The 20,894-nt window shown below is 36.3% G+C and overlaps 1 protein-coding gene across 3 annotated transcripts in view; it reads right to left on the reverse strand.

Moving 5' to 3' along the window:
• Positions 1-20,894, reverse strand: part of LOC134323135 (FERM domain-containing protein 5) — a 114,277-nt gene that overhangs the window by 24,940 nt on the left and 68,443 nt on the right. For all 3 annotated transcript variants that reach the window (XM_063004561.1, XM_063004560.1, XM_063004562.1), the window contains exons 2-10: positions 16,861-16,965; positions 15,474-15,516; positions 15,013-15,091; positions 7,512-7,609; positions 5,970-6,093; positions 4,258-4,345; positions 3,998-4,086; positions 1,675-1,738; positions 1,470-1,561 (exon numbers count right to left, since the gene is read on the reverse strand). In XM_063004561.1, the coding sequence (XP_062860631.1) occupies positions 1,470-1,561; positions 1,675-1,738; positions 3,998-4,086; positions 4,258-4,345; positions 5,970-6,093; positions 7,512-7,609; positions 15,013-15,091; positions 15,474-15,516; positions 16,861-16,965 (782 nt within the window). The remainder of the gene's footprint in view (positions 1-1,469; positions 1,562-1,674; positions 1,739-3,997; positions 4,087-4,257; positions 4,346-5,969; positions 6,094-7,511; positions 7,610-15,012; positions 15,092-15,473; positions 15,517-16,860; positions 16,966-20,894) is intronic.

The raw sequence follows: 20,894 nt of genomic DNA on the forward strand, positions 1-20,894 counted from the left end.
CACAATCAGTGGCTGACTAAATACTTTTTGGCCCCACTGTATAGAGGAATCATGTTTTTGAATGTTCTTTGGGATTTAGTCTGTTAGCTCAATGGCCAGAACTTTTAGACTGGAAACAGAAAGAGTCTCAGGAGACCACTTGAGTTTGGCGCTTTCAGTCAAGTAGGGCAAAGAGACTCCTTCAAAAACACTGCTTTCACTCCAAACAAACTGGCCTTTAAATTATGCATACCCTGCATCATACTTGCAACAACTAAGCTCTCAGGAATTCTTGTATACAGCTACAGGAAAAAGCATTTTGTACTTTCTTGTGAATTATATCTCTATTGAATTTAAAAAGGACCCAATGAGAGGCTTAAGTGTTTGATTCACAATAAGACAAACCAAATTCATCATTGTTGCCAATCTTTCTAGGATTTCTAGGATCAAAGGCTGATGCAGCCAAGAGATCAGTAATGTGAAGTTTCCAAATGAGAAGTGGCCAAAATCTTTACCCGCATCTGTAGTGATTAGTTAATTAAGGTGTAATTGGTAAAGATAAAGTTTCCAGTCTACAGCAAAATTAGACTATTGTGGAATCAAATATCCAAACATTACAATATACTATTACATTATTGAAAGAAATGTATGCATGACCATAAATACACATACTGAATTGATAAAAAATAGTGTTTGTGTGTATCTCATGTAGCATTTAAGATTGCAATTTAATGTGCAATGCTTTAGAAGGTGACAAAACCAAGGGGTAATAGCAAAAGCCAAGCAGCCTTTTGGTTCTAAATGTCCTTAATGTTTTCCTGGAGTTGGAGTTTTGACTGTTTTCTGTAAGGATTAACCAATTTTGGCTCTCACTGTGGTTTTGTAATCATGGCTTTGTAATCATTTTCAAACCATATTTTTTTATTCATGTGCCATTTAGAACCTTTCCAGCAATGTGAAATGGACTACAAGGTTTTATTTAATTAGTGTTTAGATTTAACAGAGGTAAAAGTGTGGCTCAGTCTGATCCAATCATACTAGTTATCATTTCAAATTGGTTCCCTGGTCCATTAGGGAGCAATATTTTTATTATTATTATTTTTTTTTTTTTACAAAGGACCAGTTGTTGAATAACCTTTTTCCTTTTAGTTTAAAAAATTTGGTGTTAACTAATTCTTTAAATAATTCTTGATCCTATATTCAATTTTATTTGACGAGCTGTAACAAATAAGCAAAAGTAATCTGGAAGAGTGCACAGAGGCACGGTGGGTAGCACTGTCGCCTCAAAGTAAGAAGGTCCTGGAGCGGTCCCAGTTCACCCAATGTCTACTCTTTAGAGAACCCATCAATAAAAATTTAAATATACAAAGAAATTAAAACTCATTTTAATTTTAAAAGCTTCTAAGCATGTTACTCACTGTTTAACTATGGACATACAATTAGAATATACCTTCCTCAACACTGAGATATAAATAAGAAACTTAACTCACTTGTAGAAAGCCTGATTCTCCACACCACATTTCCACAGGTGTTTGCAAGCTTCTGGTGTTGGTGCAAAATATGTTAGGATTATTTTTTTGTCCTGTAAATAAAAGAACAGCAAACATTAAACATTCATCACAAGACACTGGAGTTATGATAAGCTCTGTGTTCACCATAACTTCAGCTGAAAACATGAGTAATTCATGTTCCTACCTCTTTCTGATTTGCATATATATGAAATGTCTTTCCCTCAAACTTTAGCTTGGTCACCTCGTTCCTGTTGGAGAACATAATATGTTGTAGGGTCACAATTATGTAATCATAAAATCATAAAACTTGTAAGTATGAAACTTAGTATGTAATATTAATTATGTAATTATGTAATATTAATATTACGCACATCCTTGATGGCAAACACTTGCTACAAAGCACATGTGCTTCTGAAAGAGAATTGTTCATCTAGGGCTTCAAGGACTGGACTGTTTCCATGGTTTACATGCATTTCTGTGTATTTTTAAACATCAGATGAATGTTGTTTAAAGCAAACATATTCTCTGATGTAATACACTGAATAATTGGTGGAGAATGATTAATGGTCTGGGCTGTGGTTGATTGTTTAAGCCTTTGACTTTTAATGTTATTTTAATGTTACATAAGACAGTGGCATCAAGTTTAAGTGCTTCCAAATTCAAAGCAGCAGCTAATGAAAGTCCCTTTACTATTTCAGCAGGACAGAAGGTTCATAAAGACTTTTCTGAATTTTCTTTAAAAAGGTCTTTACTGTTCTGGACAGAGCCAGATGTTAATCCCATCAGATGGAGGGTGAATGTTAGCCAACAATGAGACAGGCCTAATTGCCCAAAATTAGTGACCTACCCCACAAATTATCTTGTGGCTGATTAAACACAGAACACATTTACATTTTACATTTTCTGCATTTAGAACACCTCACGTATGTTCTTTCCAAAAGAATAGAAGTTGTTACAAAATGAAAAGAGGGAATGCAAGTAATTATCATGCATGGAATCATTTTGAAATTTCTGGTCATGTTGCGTACATGTGAAGCTGTAGAAAGAATCATTTAAACTTTGTATCCTGTGTAAAAAAATACTAATAAATTGTTTAATTTTAACTAAATTGTTGCATATTTGAAATATAATGTTTTTTAACAGTTGATTTATAAAACAGTGCACATTGTTTATATTTTGTTACTATTATTAGACATACATATTTTTGAAGGGCTTACAAGTCTGTATGGCTGATTGGTCGATCTGTGCATGTGACAACAAGCTAACAGAAAACTGGCCTGTATGGCAGGGTGGCAAGAAAGAAGCTGCTATTTAAAAAATGTCACGCTGGAAGACTTGGAAGATTGTAATGACATGTGGAAAACACTTTTATAGTCCGATAAGACTAAGATTAAAATTTTTGGACTAAATACCAAGTGGCATGTTTGTAGAAAATCAAGCTCAGTCCACCACCAAAATTACACCATACCGACTGTGAAGCATGGTGGCAGTATTATGTTATGGGGTTATGGTTGTTATGCTTTAGCAGGAACTGGCCAAAAAGCGCACATCAGGTTCTCTATGCTTAAGATAAAAAGGACCATCCAGACTGTTATCAGTAAAAGGTCCAAAATTTGCCCATGGCATGGGTGACTTGTATATGTGTGATGGTACTATTGACATGGAGGTGTATATTAAGATTTTAGAGAGACACATGCAGCCATCAAGGTAATGTCTTTTTACAGAAGGTCCATGATTATTTAAGCAAGACGATGCCAGGCCTAATTCTGTACAACAGGATGGCTTCATAGACACAGAATGTGTGTGCTTGACTGGCTGCAGTCCAGATCTGTCTCTTATTAAAAATGTATAAAGGACAGAATCTGACAACGCCGAACCACAAACAGTTGAGCAGCTGAAAGTTTCATACTAACCAAGAATGGGCAAAAAATCCATTTGCAAAATTGCAACAGTTGATGTCCTCAATTCCCAAACCATTAAAAAGTCTTAATTATAGGAAAGGTAATGAAACACAGGAGTAAACATGCCTCTCTTGCAACTTTTTTGGAGTGTGTTGCAGGCATCAAATTATAAATATGTTTTTGTTTACAAAATACAATAAAGAAAAGATTCAAGAGGAATAGCAAATTATAGATTTTTCTTCTTGTTTTGTTTTACAAAATGTCCCAACTTTTCCTAAATTCGGGTTTGTAATTGTAATTGTAAAACATTAGTTAGTTTTGAAATTAGCACAATCCCAGGTTGTGACCATCATTTTGGGTGGAGAAAGTGTTGGAGGGAAAATACAGCCCAACCAGCTGTGCGATATATGCCTTAAGACACAAGTGCCAAACCACTCAGCAAGTGACTCATTGTTTTCACACATGCACACACAGAAAGTGGGAGATAGAGAGAGAAATGGAGAGATGTGTCTATGTGTGTGTGTGTGTGTGTGTGTGTGTGTGTGTGTACTACATTGGATGTGGCTCGAATGTCACTAAAGAAAGAGTGCTGTATTTGTTACTCACCATTTGAGAAAATGAACCCGCTTGTTCCCTTGAAGCACAACAAAACCAAAAGGAGTGAAGGCGAGGAAAGCAGGATTCCCAGACACGTCCTGTCAAACAGAGAGAAATGTAGTCTTTGAAGCGTATCCATCAAAGAGCACCAGAGTCACACATTGTGGTGGTGCGTAGCACTGCTTGATTTGCTAAAATAACTGTCATAAATATGAGTTTTTACATTTAAATACTACAGAGCATGTTAAAGAAAAAAGACTTATTTGAACCTTGCATGGGTGTGGATCTACACCGTATGTCTCCAGCATCTGTGCTTTTTGCAGGAAATTTCGCTCTGAGGTTTCTGGTGTTTGGCCCCTGTAAAAAAAATGAAATGGCAGACACAAAAAACATAAGCAGAGCCAAAAGCACCCGCTCCTCAGTCACTTCTACACAGGATTCTATTATAAAAATCTCATAAAAAAGCTCATAAAAATCCTTCCTTCCTAGAGTTACAAAGAATCTTTTTATTATAATCAGACTGACAGTGAGCCTCCTGAATAAAACCACCAGCAGAGGACAGCAGTGCATACAGTATAATTCTATGCAGAATTACTTAGCCAGATGCTTCTAGCCATTCTGCACACTGTGCCGATCGTTGCCCACAACAGCAGTGACAGGAACCAGTTAAGGAGAAATAATTGTGTAGCTGTTTTTTGTCTTATGGTTCTGGGGTCATACCGTGTACAGCTTCCTGTATGCAATAGTGGGTTATTTGCAAAAATGCTTAAAAGACAGCAGAACTAGGTGCCCAGGTGGCGAAGCGAGATATTCAGCTAGCACACCAGCACTGGGTTTCTGAACTCTCTGAGCTTGAATCTCAGTTCTGCAGCCGATTGGCTGGGTACCCCCCCTAGCGTGTACAATTGGCAGTGCCTGCAGCAGACAAAAATGGCCACTAAAGTCTGCTGAAGAAGGATGCATTTATTGTCACATATACATGTACACGTGTACAGTACAGCAAAATTCTCTTTCTGCACATCTTAGCTTGTTTGGAAGCTGGGGTCAGAGTGCAGACTCAGCCATCATACAGTGCCCTTGAATAAGACAGGGTTAAGGGCCTTGCTCAAGGACCCAACAGTGGCTGCATAGCAGAGCCTGGATAAGAACAATGTAGCCAACAGCTTTTTTCTCTTTGTCTTTATTTTTGCATGGTTTATTATTCAGCATAACATTTTAAACTTGATCAAAGACTACATTTTCATGGAAGGACAATACATTTTCAAAAACAATATTTTCATAGAAAATATTGACATATATTTAAACATGGTTATTACCTGGGCTTATTTCTACATATTCAATAGTAAAATATATTTCCAGGCAGTGGGAAATCCTTAAAATTGAGAAAATAATGCCTGTTACCATGTACACATTTCTAAAATGAATATGAATATAATATGAATATGAATCAACCACATATGACTCTGAGAATGTGGTGCTTATTCTAAAATAAATCAGCTAATTACCAAGCTAAACTTTTAAAAACATCACTTTTACCAAATCCATTGTGTATGGGATCTGGTATATGTCGAGTAATATGTACTGTATGTATGTATGTATCAGTTTGCATGTGTGAATGAGAAAGCCAGGAAATTAAAATGACCCTGTTTTTTAGTGTGAAAGGCGCTAATGCAACTACTGGCATTTATTATTCAGAACACTTCACTTTACTCACTGCATGAGCCACCTATACGCATGCTTCACTGAATACATGGTATAAATAGTACTGATTCAGCATTCTCATAAAACTCTAATTAAATCAAAGAAATTAGAGTGCAATAAGATTTAGAATTAGAATGTAAAAAAGTAATTAAGCAAAAACAGTGTAAGTACTGAAAAGAGAAAGTAAGGAGGAGAGATATATAGACATTTACTGCATGTGGAGCCTTTTTGAGACAGAGAAAGAGAGAGGTGGCGGAGAATGTGACATGAGGGACCTTACATTAGTTCTGTCTTGTGAATCTCTGCAATCCTTCGTTCTAGTTTCTCTGAGTGCTTGGGGAAGAACTGGAACTTGGAACTGTAACCCTCAGGATGCTTTCCTGGGTCATAGTCTCCAATCTCAGCTGAAAAAAATGTCAGAAAATTAAGGGGAAAAAACGGAAATGATTTTTAAGAAAGAGTAACTGGTGTACTGGCTTTCTGCAGCCATGACATGATACATGGAGGTATTAAAACAAAGCATGTTTGATCATTTTAACTTTCATCTGCCTCGATTCCCCACCAATGGCACCTCTTATGGAACTTCAAAACTGCAGAAAAGTAAGACCTCAAACTTTCATGGGTTTGCTTAAACCCATGAAACATTAAATTTTAATTATATTACCTTTGTGGAAAAAAGTAATTGCCTCCTTACCTAATAACTGGTTGTACCCATAACTGATCTTAAATGCTTCCTATAATTTGTACAACTGCTTTAAATCAAACACATTGTAAGTTTGTTCAAGCATAAGCAGCTCATTTCAGGTGTAGACACAGCATATCCATTGAGTCAGAACTTTTACTGGTCCCTTTTGATCAAGCTAGCAGGTTAAATTCCACATGATTATGAAGATTCCTTTTTTTTTTTACCAAATGCTCTTCCTGGCGCAAGTCCTCCTATTTATCCAGGCTTAAGACCGAAATGCGTCTTTTGTATTTGTGAGACCAGCTTGGGAATTGAACTATTATGCCACACAAGCTCACAAAAAGTTAAATTCTACAAAGATACAAAATACTTGGTTTGACATTTAAAGCTGTACATGGGCTGACTCCTGAGCATTATAACCTAGCTACAGTTTACTTCATTATTGCAAAGCTTCTTTTAGTTCTCAGAATAAAATGACTAAGTAAGGGTAAGTGCATTCGTGTACACAGCCCACCAACAAAGTAATATTATTCCCACCTCTTTTTGCACTGTTGTTGATAAAATTAAATGAAGTTTGTTAGTCTGGCTTTTTATTTTCCCTTCATTACAGATTGTATGGCCCAAGGTCCTAGTGCTCTTCCACCTGGTACAGATTGGTGGCTTTAATGGGTTCTGTTGCACCTGGCCTGGTAGCCAGCTGATGTGTTGGATCTTTGGGTTGTGCTGGGTTCAAGTTCACTGGAGCTGGGACAAAAGTCCGGAGCTCAAGGTTTTCTGTCTTTCTGCCTCTTACATATGATTACTCAGGTTTGTAGACAATAGATAGCCCTAATGTCTGTAGTTTCCTTTGGTTCTCCCTCCATGCCTATTAAAGCTAGAGGTCAACTGGCATCCAACAGAGAGCGAGTTAGTTACAAGCCAAGTTGTTAGATGCTAAGTTGCATCTGAAAGGTTGTAAAATACATGAAATGACATTTTATTTTGCCATATAAATGTTTAGAATTTTACTAAAATCTACTGTTTAAGCATTTCAATTCACAGACTTATTGTGGACTCTCCTTAGACTCTTTAATTTTGCTATACTGCAAAATGAAAAGAATAAACACAAGCAAATGTGTTTACTTAGTTCTAGCTTACCCTGTAAAATGTAAGCTGCCAGTATAGCTGCATCTGATGTCTTGCAAAGGAGCCGGCCATGATAGAGATCTCTCTTGATCTGTAGGAAGACAAGATATCTGCAAACACAATACAAAGTTTGTTCACACAACAGAGGACAAAGTTACATTTTCCATATATGAAATTTACAGTTCATGGTTTGAATACTAAAACATAATTAGTGATTATTATGCCAAGTTCACACTACATGACTTTCTAGTTGTTCAGATCGCTGTACAGTTCACACTACACAACTGGATCTCTTGCAATCGGGTGTCTTAAGTCGGTGTGGGGTCACACACTACACGATCTACCACCAGGAGGAATCTCAGTTGAGTCTGTCTGGTCTCCCAAACTACGTTTTGTGACGAAAACACACGCGACAAGTGACGAGGGGTTTAATGATACCACGTCCAAAAATTTACATCAGCAATAAGCAAGCGATCAAAGTTGTTTGTGCGCTGATGTGCAGCGTAAAAGCAAGTAGGAAAAATAAATGAATCTGAGTGGATTGGGCTACGCAACCAGCAGGGATTGTCTGATCTGTAGTGAGTTGGAGGTTAATAAATATTTTTGCAATGCAGCGTGGGTATTATGGTTCGGCGTGGACAATAGGATCACAAATACTGTAAAGCTTGTGTGTGTGCTGATGTTTTCTAATAGAAACCATATTATGCCCGTCCCATGTTTTTACAACTCCTCCCCCAGCTGTCATTGGCTGTAAATCGGCATAGCATTTGCTGCCACTCGCAACCTGATTGTAACGCCTTTCACACTACAGGATTTTGACTCGCAGATTGGTTCAGATATTTAACATGCTAGGTATTTTTCTTGAGTGTGTGAGTTCTCGATCGAGTTGTTGAACAGTTCTCACATAGCGATCGAGAGCCGATGTTTGAGCCCAGAGCGAACGCCGAGTTGCTTCCGAGCAGCCACATCTAGCAGCGACCAGTCCATGAGCAAAAATCAGGGCAAAAATCATGTAGTGTAAACTAGGCATTAGATGTATTAGTTTGCTATTGCCCACACAATCAGGCCATACTAACTCTAACATTTCATATCTCAGGGGTCCAGATTTTAAACTCTTAACACCATTATACATCTTTGTGCACTTACATTTCATTATAAAAAAGTTTTTTTTGGTTTGTCATTAAGCTGCCAATTTAATTAAGTAATATTTGTATAAAGGCACAGTGGTGCAGCAGGTAGTGTGTCCCCAGTTCAAACTGGTCACCTTGCTGTGGGAAATTTGACATATACTCCCAGTGTTTGCATGAGTTCCCTTCATTTACTCTGATTTTCTCACAGATGGATTGATTGTTATATTCTTCACTAGACCTGATTAAGTAAATTTGTAACTGATCAGGGTTCAAGGTGTATTTCAAGGTGTGTGTCGAATCAGGATTAAGCAGTTACTATCTGTTTCTCACCAAATGTTCTCTTTTTTTTTGCATATTTTCACACTATAGGGTTTAGATCTTCAAACAAAATGTATAATACAATTAAAGCATGAGAAAACAACTCAGTTTTTTAAATTATTACTATTTTATGAAAAAAAAGATTACTGCAACAAGCAGCTTTCATCATTTGCATTACTGTTAAGGAATCTTGGCACACTTTTTCTTGCAAAAGTACTTTAATTCTGTCACCTTGAAGGGCTTTTCAGCAGGAACATCCTGTTTAAGGTCTTGTCACAGCACCTCAATGGGGCCCAAGTCAGGATTTTAATGTTTTTATAACAAAAACCGTCAATGGAAGACTTGCTCTTGTGGGTCACACTGTCTTGTTTCATAACCCAGTTGAACTTTAGATCACAGACCATATATTTTTCATCAGGATTGTCTTTTAGTGAACAAAACTCGTGGTTTTATCAATAAGATACCCATGGCTTAAAGCAGCAAAGCCACAACCACATTTTACTGCTGGTTCTTATTGCAAAACCCTGCATTCGCTTCAAGCAAGCTTTAAGTAAAGCTTTAAGCTTTTTCTCTTGGTTAGCAGTGTTTTTTTATAACTCCTTTATAAACACAATTTTGTCCAGTCTCTTTCTAATGGTGAAATAATTGACATTAACCTTAACTAGGCAAGTATGCTGGTTTGTGACTTCCTTGTTAATGACTTGACAATAAAAGTTATTTACCTTAGAAATATCAAAAACTAAATCAATTTACCAAATTCTGAGGACTGATTGTTCAAAAATGAAACATTTTAGAAGACATGGGTCCCATTACATCCAGTGTAAAGCTAACACAGCATTCCACCAAAAACATCATACCAGCAGTCAAACATGGTGGTGGTGATCGTAGTGGTCTGCTGCTGTTTTCGTGGGACCTGGCTGACTTATGATAACTGACGTAATCATGACTTCTGCTCTCTATCAGAAAATCCTGAAGGAGAATGTCCACCCATTGAAATTGCGACCTAAAGTTCAAGTGCAGTTGAGTTACGCAGCAAGACAATGATCCGATGCACACAAGCAAATCCACTTCTGAATGGCTTAAAAGAAACAAAATTAAGGTTTTGGAGAGGCTGAGTCTTACTTGAATTCCATTGAGATGTTGTGGCAAGACCTTAAATGGGCAAAAACCCTCCAATGTAACCAAACTAAAATAATTATGCAAAGAAGAGTGGGTCAAAAGTTCCTCCATAGCGATATGAAAGACTCATTGCAAGTTACTGCAGCTGTTACTGCCAAGAGTAGCACAACCAGTTATTAGGTTATTAGGGAGCAATTAGTTTTCACATGGGTAATATAAGTTTTAAATAAATCCTTATCTTCAATAAATGGAATAATCATTTAAAAGCTGCATTTCGTGTTTACTCGTAGTCTTCATCTTATATTAAAATTAGATCTGAAACAGTTAAATGTGACAAATCAGCAAAAACAGATCATGTACAGCAAATACTTTTTCAGGGCAATGATAATTAAATTCCTTGTTACATCAGTATACTCTTATTTTCAGAAGCTTAAGTAAACAAAAAAATCAAGAATAAATAATATGTAACTGAATTTAGCACAGAGTATGCACTGTTAAAAGTGTCTGTAAAAAGACAGTCTGATAGGAGTCCCCTGTTCTGTTTGTGTAAGAGGATCTCATTTTATTATTATCTTTTATAAGTCATCTGCTGCTTTAGACTGCCCAAAGTAGGCCATTCTAGCATGAGTACATATACTTGTTAAAGGTTTTGGTTTAGGAGGCCATTCAAGGTAAAAGCAATTACAAACTCTGAAAACTCTCTAGGTGACAGCAGCTAAATGGCTATTGCTGTATCCACCAGTCGATTACTGGCCTACATATCTGTTGCTTTTTATATCTACAACCCTCCCTTTCATATGTGTACCTTCAAGCCAAAGTGCAAGTAGGCTAAATGGATACTATAATTAGCATTCTTTTTTAACATTTTTTAAACAAAGGTAGATACATTATAAAATTATATACCTTTTGACCTTTACTATTTGCCAATAAAGACACATTCATTGCAGTCAGACGATAGAAAACTGACCATTTTATATACAAACAAAAACATTTTTTTCGTTGACATGATAAAATGATATAATAACTGGTGACTGGAAAATCATAGCATTGAACTAGCTCCAGATTAGATTTAAAAAGGGATGTTTCAGCGACTAGGGCTGTTACAGTCCACAACTAATAAAGATCTGTTAAGAATGTGTTGTATGACACAACCATGGTTTAGAAGTGGTAATGTGTGATATTTTCAAAATTATTAACACAGAAGGAAGTTGTGTAGATGTCTTAGGTTTACTTATCACACTGGCAAGAAGAGATGGTTTAATCTGCATTGTAAGCCAATTAGAGATTAGAGAATTAGAGAAACTAACATTTCAGCTGATCAGCAGCATAAAAAAAACCCCTTTTTTTGCTTTAAACAGTCTAGCTAATATTTATGGTGCTATACGCAAACATGGCTAACACATTCATGTAAGCACTTATTAAAGACATGTAAGATTTTATATCCTATGTTTGTGTTACTTTAAAATTACCAGGTAATTGGAAGATGTAAAAGTTTCTTCTTACTAATTTTTAACTTTATTTTTTAGCGCATAAAATTGGATTATACACAACCATGTAAATTAGCAGTGTCACTGAAGTAATTTTCAGGTTGTGGTATTTCCCTTGTTCCATCCGGGACGATGGTGCAGTGGGTAGCAAGAAGCGCCTGCGTACAATTCCCAATTGAAGCTACTGAAAATTGTGAATACGTGTGAGTGAGTGTATGTGTGTGTATGTACAGTGTATCACAAAAGTGAGTACACCCCTCACATTTCTGCAAATATTTTATTATATCTTTTCATGGGACAACACTATAGAAATAAAACTTGGATATAACTTAGAGTAGTCAGTGTACAACTTGTATAGCAGTGTAGATTTACTGTCTTCTGAAAATAACTCAACACACAGCCATTAATGTCTAAATGGCTGGCAACATAAGTGAGTACACCCCACAGTGAACATGTCCAAATTGTGCCCAAGGTGTCAATATTTTGTGTGACCACCATTATTATCCAGCACTGCCTTAACCCTCCTGGGCATGGAATTCACCAGAGCTGCACAGGTTGCTACTGGAATCCTCTTCCACTCCTCCATGATGACATCACGGAGCTGGTGGATGTTAGACACCTTGAACTCCTCCACCTTCCACTTGAGGATGCGCCACAGGTGCTCAATTGGGTTTAGTCCATCACCTTTACCTTCAGCTTCCTCAGCAAGGCAGTTGTCATCTTGGAGGTTGTGTTTGGGGTCGTTATCCTGTTGGAAAACTGCCATGAGGCCCAGTTTTCAAAGGGAGGGGATCATGCTCTGTTTCAGAATGTCACAGTACATGTTGGAATTCATGTTTCCCTCAATGAACTGCAGCTCCCCAGTGCCAGCAACACTCATGCAGCCCAAGACCATGATGCTACCACCACCATGCTTGACTGTAGGAAAGATACAGTTGTCTTGGTACTTCTCACCAGGGCGCCGCCACACATGCTGGACACCATCTGAGCCAAACAAGTTTATCTTGGTCTCGTCAGACCACAGGGCATTCCAGTAATCCATGTTCTTGGACTGCTTGTCTTCAGCAAACTGTTTGCGGGCTTTCTTGTGCGTCAGCTTCCTTCTGGGATGACGACCATGCAGACCGAGTTGATGCAGTGTGCGGCGTATGGTCTGAGCACTGACAGGCTGACCTCCCACGTCTTCAACCTGTGCAGCAATGCTGGCAGCACTCATGTGTCTATTTTTTAAAGCCAACCTCTGGATATGACGCCGAACACGTGGACTCAACTTCTATGGTCAACCCTGGCGAAGCCTGTTCCGAGTGGAACCTGTCCTGGAAAACCGCTGTATGACCTTGGCCACCATGCTGTAGCTCAGTTTCAGGGTGTTAGCAATGTTCTTATAGCCCAGGCCATCTTTGTGGAGAGCAACAATTCTATTTCTCACATCCTCAGAGAGTTCTTTGCCATGAGGTGCCATGTTGAATATCCAGTGGCCAGTATGAGAGAATTGTACCCAAAACACCAAATTTAACAGCCCTGCTCCCCATTTACACCTGGGACCTTGACACATGACACCAGGGAGGGACAACGACACATTTGGGCACAATTTGGACATGTTCACTGTGGGGTGTACTCACTTATGTTGCCAGCTATTTAGACATTAATGGCTGTGTGTTGAGTTATTTTCAGAAGACAGTAAATCTACACTGCTATACAAGCTGTACACTGACTACTCTAAGTTATATCCAAGTTTCATGTCTATAGTGTTGTCCCATGAAAAGATATAATGAAATATTTGCAGAAATGTGAGGGGTGTACTCACTTTTGTGATACACTGTATGTATGTCTTGTGATAGACTGGCAACCTCTCAGGGGAACCAGTCAGGGGACCCACCTCGACCCTGACCAGGATAAAACAAGGGTAAAACAGACAAGGAATTAATGAATTCAGAGCATCCACACAAAGACTCTTTTTACATTGCATCATGTGTACTTTTTAGGTGGCCTCATTGCAGACACACTGAGATACTGGGAGGACGTAGCGTGGGCTAGGACACTTATTGCTTGGGGCTAATCATGAATCATTTACAGAAATGTATAAGCACTCACTGAACCCTTATCTTAGGTTTGTTCTTTTAACACTATACACCACTTTGTGTCAAACTTCATTAAAAATCAGTTTAAAAAGAACACTTCTTAATGCAAGATTGCAAATAAAAAGAAATCTCAGTATGTGTAGGGCAAGACTATAAACCCTGGGAGTGACCATTTAGCCCTCAGATGGCATTGAATGAGAAACCATCATGCCAGTGTAATAAATATTGATAAATACAGAAACATGGGCTCTGTTAAAAACTGTTATCATATAATAGGTCCACCTCTGAATCAAGAATTGCAACATAAAACTCTTATTACACAAAAAGAAGCTCTACATCAATTCTATACAGAAACACCACAGAGTTCTCTGGGCCAGCTCATCTGAAATAGACCAAAGAACAGTAACACCAACGACAGTGGTCAGAGTCCACAATGCAGGTTGTTTTCAGGAAATGTGGATGTCAAAGATAAAAAGGATCATCCAGACTGTTACTAGCAAAAGGTGCTAAAGCCAACATTTGTCACGGTACGGGGATGCACCAGTGCCCACAGTATGGGTGACTTGCATATGTGTAAAGGTACCATTCACGTGAAAGTGTATGTTGGGATTTTAGAGAGATACATGCTGCCATCAAAGCAATGTATTTTTCGGGAAGTCCATAATTATTTTAGCAAGACAATGCCAGGCCTCATTTTGCATGTGATACAAGAGTATGGTTTGTAGACACAGAGTGTGTGTGCTTGACTGGCCCTCCTGCAGTTCAGATTTGCCTATCAAAGTGCCTATTGCCTAATGGAATGTACAGCACATCATAAAGAAAAGAATCAGACAAAGATGACCATGGACTGTTGAGTAGCTAAAGTCTTGTATCAAGTAAAAATAGACAAAAATTCCACTTGCAAAACTGCAACAATTATTATATCCCAAACCATTACACAGTCTAATTAATAGTAAAAGTGATGGAACACAGTGCTAAACATGCTTCTGTCAGAACTTTTTTGGAGTGTGTTGCAGGCATTAATTTATATTTTATATTTAAAAAATAGTGAAACATTAAAAATAATTTATTTCTACTTTTGTCAGATACATAAAGATTTAGAAAAATTAACAAATCACAAATTCTGCATTTTACAATTTTAACCAGTAGTGCACAATTATGTCACATTTTCTAACCTGCTAATTGAATAGTGGGTGTGTTAGGGTGAGAGGGTAAAGGTCACCAGTCTGTGTTAGGGTTGTGCATTCCTGCACTTAACATGAGTTGAAAGTCAAATTACTAGGATTACTAGGATGTTTTACTAGGATGTTGGGTTGCTCTTGTACCGCTTCTGCACAACTTAGCACTTGAAAATATACACATGGCTTGTGATTCTTACCTGGTGATTTCCTCCCTAAGAGAAGCAGGTTCTGGTGGGTAGAATTTGACTCGCAAACACATGGTAAACGGAGGCTGGGCTGTGAAAAGATCATTCTTAATAATGTGTTTCTGACACTGTATGACTGTATGTCTCTTCACTATTTATGAAGCATTTTTATCAAGTTAGAGATAAAAAAAAATCAGTGTACATATGAAGTACATAATTTTCCTCATGGCTGAAATAAATGATGCATCATGTTTAAATTTTTCGCATTTTCAGACATACAGTACTCAGGTCCTATATAGCAACATGGTTTCCTTTAAAAAAATCTCTCAAAACATGTAAAACAAGAATTTTATTTGGCATTTAACTTGTCATTCTTTAAAGACATGCAATTTTAATTTGTATACCTGTGCCGTATTACAATATCCACAAAGATTACATCATAAAATTAGTGAAAAGGCATTACTGGTACTTACATTTAATTTGCTTGGCGATTGACTTGGTAAACTCCAACCAGTGCTGCAAATGTCATAAAGAATCTTTTTAAGCAACATACATATCATGTCTCTTCAGGAGATGCATTTTATTTAATGTGTAAATATATCTATGTTAATTATGTGTAATAATCTATGTTTTAATTTTTTATATGTCACTATGTTCACTAAATACACACTAAAAACACACACAATGCTTTCATTTTACTACACTTTTTTTCCTCTTGTAGATTTTTAACACTTGAATATTCATAACATACTTCCCAACTTTTTAGATTTAAAATACTACTAAATCCCCTTTGTACAAAAGATCACATCATTTCCATTTGAGCACATGCTCCAGCAACACTCAAATGGATTTGATTTAATTATCAGAAGCTTGTTTTAGTTCATTTAGAATAACACTGATTATCTCTTCACCATGGAACCTGTTATATAACTGATTTGCCAGAAATCCGTGTGGCTGACTAAAAAATTACAAAGTGTCCACATACTTTTAGTGTATATGTACTATATAGTGGATTCAGAAAGTGTTCAGATCAGATGCGCTGTGGATTTACCTTTGAATAGATATTATTGCAGCTTTTACCCTTAATCTACACTTTATCACCCATATTGACAAATAGTTTTTATAATTAATTGGAATTCAAAACAGAAATACCTTATTTATAAGTATTCAGACCCTTTATTCAATATTTTGCATAAGCCCATTTGGTCTCAATTACAGCAAGTCCTTATAGATAAGCCTGCACACCGGGATTTGGTTTATTTTATTCTTCACAGCACATTTTTTAAGCTCTAATAGATCAGATTGCAAGCGTCTGTGCACTGCCATCTTCAACATTCATCCATCCTTAATTCTTTTTAGTCTTCTTGAACCTGCTGTTGAGAAGCACCACTATAGCGTGATGCAGCAAACACTTAATTCTGGAAACTGTTTTATAACGTTGCCACAATTTGTCCACAGACATATTCTTGGACTTCATGGCTTGGTTTATGTCCTGACGAAGCATTGTAAATTGCAGGCCCTTACAAATCCTGGTGTGTCCCTTTTTAAGCTATCTCCAATCAATTTAAATTGCAGTGGGAGAACTTCAGTGGATTTCTATACAATCTTAAGAACAATTAAAGCAAACAGATTGCACCTGATCACAATTTAAAGAAAAACAGAAAAGGGTATGTATAATTTTGTGGAAAATATATATTTTCACTATATATATCACGTAAAAAATTCATGTTGACATTATGATAATTATGTTGCAATCAAATGAATTCAAAATTAAATCCACATCACAACAAAGTGTGCAAAAAGTCTGTGCTGACATGAAAACTTCTACTAGAGTTGTACAACATTTGATCAACAGCTTACCCTTTGCTTGTCTGGGTCCACATATCTGATGCCAAAGTAGTCCCTTTCTAGAAGGTTTAGATGGTGACAGAGCAGATCAAACAGATACTGACCCTTAGAGTCCCTCTGGAATGAAAAAAGAAAACAAATATTGATTTTACCTCTGTACATGTTACTACAATGTTCTAGAGAGGGATTGATGTGATGTGTTCTTAGTTAGTTAGCAGAATATCATTTTCCAAAACAATATTTAAATCATTTATTATTTTGTATGACATTGACTCTGCAAAGATAAAAAACATAATATGGTAAATGAAGAACAAACAGAGCAATGCCAACCTTGAAAGCTTAAAAGTCAAGAGAGACCCATCTGCTCAATTCTACTGCTCAGTTCTACAAAACCCCTTCTGATCATCTAATCTGTAAAGCAATGTATTTTTTTCTTTTTGTTTTATAATTACTACATCTATTACAGTTTTCCCAAAACGTTTAAACAGCTTAACTTAAAAAATAACTACTTTGTCAAAACTCCACAAACCTCTTGCAAAATGAAACACAGCACCCAAAACCATGTTCTTTCTTCTTAAAACTGATTCCATAGTAAGATTGTAGCCATGAATTAAACACTGGGGGAACAAATTTCATCGGGGGGTCCTGCCATTCTAAAACCTTTCTGCTATATCAACAACTAGAAACACTGACGGATCCTAACATTGCTAGTAAATGGTGTATGATTATTTGTAATTTTTACATTAGTATATTGGTATATAGTGGTATATTGTAACTCAACATCCCCTAAACTCAAAATCTTTGAAACTCAACGTCAAGAAATTTGTAACCTTAAACTCAACGTGTTCAGTTTGTTTTTATAAAATTATTTATTTAATTTCAAATTAATAATGAACAGTCGCTTTGTTCAGCGCTTGGCTTGACCAGATACATCATCAAAGTGTGCATATGAGTTGAAACTGCATTTGTGTGGAATAACTGTCAGATTCTAAAAGCTTCACATGTATCTGTGTTTAGCTGGATTTTCCTCCTGTTTCACTTTTAAACTTGTGTTACAGCTCGGGGTTCTGAAAAATTGTAAGAATCAGCTTTTTATTTCAGTGTTTTTATATTATATTTGTGTTATTTTTAGTGTATAAGTGTAAAAAACAACCCCATTATTTTACATAAGCCTAAAATATATGCAGGTCCACGGGACCATGGAACGCATTAACAGTTTTCCCATACATCCTTACAGGAAAAAAAACCTTCAAACTCAACACCTTTTAAACTCAATGCCAGTCCCAGAACCAATTGACATTGAGTTTCAAGGTACCACTATATTAGTATATTGAGGGTGGCATGTCATCCTCCCCAATGTATACTGTTCAGAAAAACTGCAGAATTTTTTAAGTGTTTGGGTAATTAGCACTTGCCTTGCACAGTTTACAGTGTTTGTAGCTGCTACTTTAGATTTGCGTAAGGAGGGAGCAACCTTTATTTGGGATAGTAACACCTCAGTAGCTGTCACAGTCTTTTTTAGGCACAAAATATTTTAGTTCAATTAAACCTTAAGTACATTATCATCAAAACAAGGTTATATTAATTAGCCAGCAAAGCTCATTTTAATTTTAAAGAGGATATACATTGGAGTAAAGGTCTAAATTACATGACTAGAAATAATTGAGAAACTCACTAGAGCTGGTAATACTCAGATCTCTCAAATAGGAAATCAGTCACAACTGGTAAAAAAAAAACTCAAACGGTGACATGAATTTTAGTCCTGCCTTTATACACGAGAAAAAAAAGGGAATGTTAATAACTTTACTAAATTCAAAAGGTCGAGGGATGTACAGTACTTGTGAGTTAAAAGTAGCACACATTTAGCAGAAACAGCTTAAGATTCTACATGAACTAAACAATTAGTTACTTATCCTGTAAACAACATTCACTGGTTTGTTCATTGTCTGTTTTACCACCACTTTATCCTATTCAGGGTTGCGGTGTGTACGATTCACTGGGCGCCAGTTCATCACAGGGCAAACACACACACATTCATGGACACTTTCAATAACTACAATTAACCTTACCAATTTTTTTTTATTATTACCTGTTAGTTGAATAAAAAGATATTATAATACAGTGTATTTTAAATTCTTCTATCATTCACTGAATTATTTAATTACCTACAAATTTCCAGTAATAATAATAATAATAATAATAATAATAATCAGTATCATCAATTAAATAAATGTGTTTGTTTAAGCACATCACTGACTTTACAATGTTTATCACTAATTTACGGAAGTAGAATTGTAACAGAAAATTAAGAAATATCTACGTGTAATTAATTTATATGCCGAAATATTTAATCAATTTCACCATTACTTCTCTGCAACACATGAAAGATGAAAACAAGTTTTAAAATGTAAAATTATTAAATGTACAAATCCAAAAATACAAGTACCAATTAACATTTGTGAATTATTTTGTAAAACCATATTTATAATGCACAATGCTCAAACAGGAACAAGAAGGTGGAGCTATAAGTTACATCAGTTACTGTTCATAAAGACATTCTCCTAAAGTGTATTCTTTATGACCATATTGGTTCCTGTGAAAAAACAGTGATGACCATCAAAGGACAATACTTTTCATATTTGTGTAGTTGCCTAACATTGAAACAATTCCCCTAAATTTTAGTGATATCTGAACACATGGAGGGCAACAAATATTATTTCCATGGCTTGAAAGTACAGTTTCACATTGTACATAAACATTATGCAGCAACATAAACAACAAGATTAATTATGCAATTAATATGCATGCAGTTGGTGTCTCTACATAGCTCTGTTTAATCACAGAATAAAAAAGTAATTTTTCAATGAGAAGCTGCTTTCAGGCTACATGAAAAGTACCCATGACAATTTGATTGGATAATCTATCCTCCTGGTGTGCAGGATAAGAACTCCAACAGAGGATTCCCCTTTGAAGTTATTGCAGCCTACACTGTTCAGCAAATGTCTTCCACAAGATTGTAAACTGCATGTGACTGTAAAAATTTGTGCATATTCAATTAAAAGACCTGGTTCACAATCAACAATTCCAATCCCAACAGTGTTAAATGGGGTTGAAGTCAGGGCTCTGTGAAGGCCACTGGTATTCCTCCAAACCACACATAACAAACCAAGTCCACTGACCTCACTTTGTTCACTGTAACGTTCAAACAGGAAAGGACCTTCACTTTCAAGGTAAGCATCTGTAGCTTTCATTCACATTCACATTCAAGTCACGTAATCCGCTTTAAAAAAACTTGATCATTTATGGGTGAAATATGCTAAATCATAAATACGATTTGCTACAGATAACATTAGAAATCATTGAGCAGAAATGTCGACAACTTATTGAAATATTTAGTGTTTTTTAAGTTATTTTATACATATATTTTACTAAGCACTTTATTCTAGTAAAGGTCATGGTGAATACACTGGGCCTCAGGGTGAAAAACATTCAGGGCCAATACACATATTCCTTTCTGGCCTGTTTTACTAGACTTCAAGTGCAGTTGGATATGTCACAAACCTTATACAATGAAATTTTGGTTTTCTCTGTTCCTTTTATGCCAAGACCATAGCATACAACCTAATAGTTATCTGCAAACTGTTTCTAATTACAGTTTGGAGGAATGAAAAGAGCAACACCTAATTAAAGACCTTGATGATTCCCTAATTAAGCCTAATGGTGCATTAAGGCCCTGCTAAACAGAGTGAAAACACAAGAAGAACATCAGAAACACAAAAATATATATAACCCCAGAAAGATCTTAAAACAGAGGCTAAAATATGTATTGATATCTGTGAGTAAAGAGTATCCTCAAAAAGTGTAACTCTCTACATTTATATTTATATAACTGTCTTCCTTTGTATGTTTTTTTGTGTGTGCGTGCGCACGCATGTGGCTTGCAAAGCACAAGAATGATTTTAATCAAAAGATTACGCTCCCTCTTAATTACTTTCAATTAATGTGACTCATTGGGGGCAATAAATGTGGAAACCATATTAGCTGTA

The sequence above is a fragment of the Trichomycterus rosablanca genome, chromosome 11, assembly GCF_030014385.1.
Source record: "Trichomycterus rosablanca isolate fTriRos1 chromosome 11, fTriRos1.hap1, whole genome shotgun sequence".
NCBI classification, from domain to species: domain Eukaryota; kingdom Metazoa; phylum Chordata; class Actinopteri; order Siluriformes; family Trichomycteridae; genus Trichomycterus; species Trichomycterus rosablanca.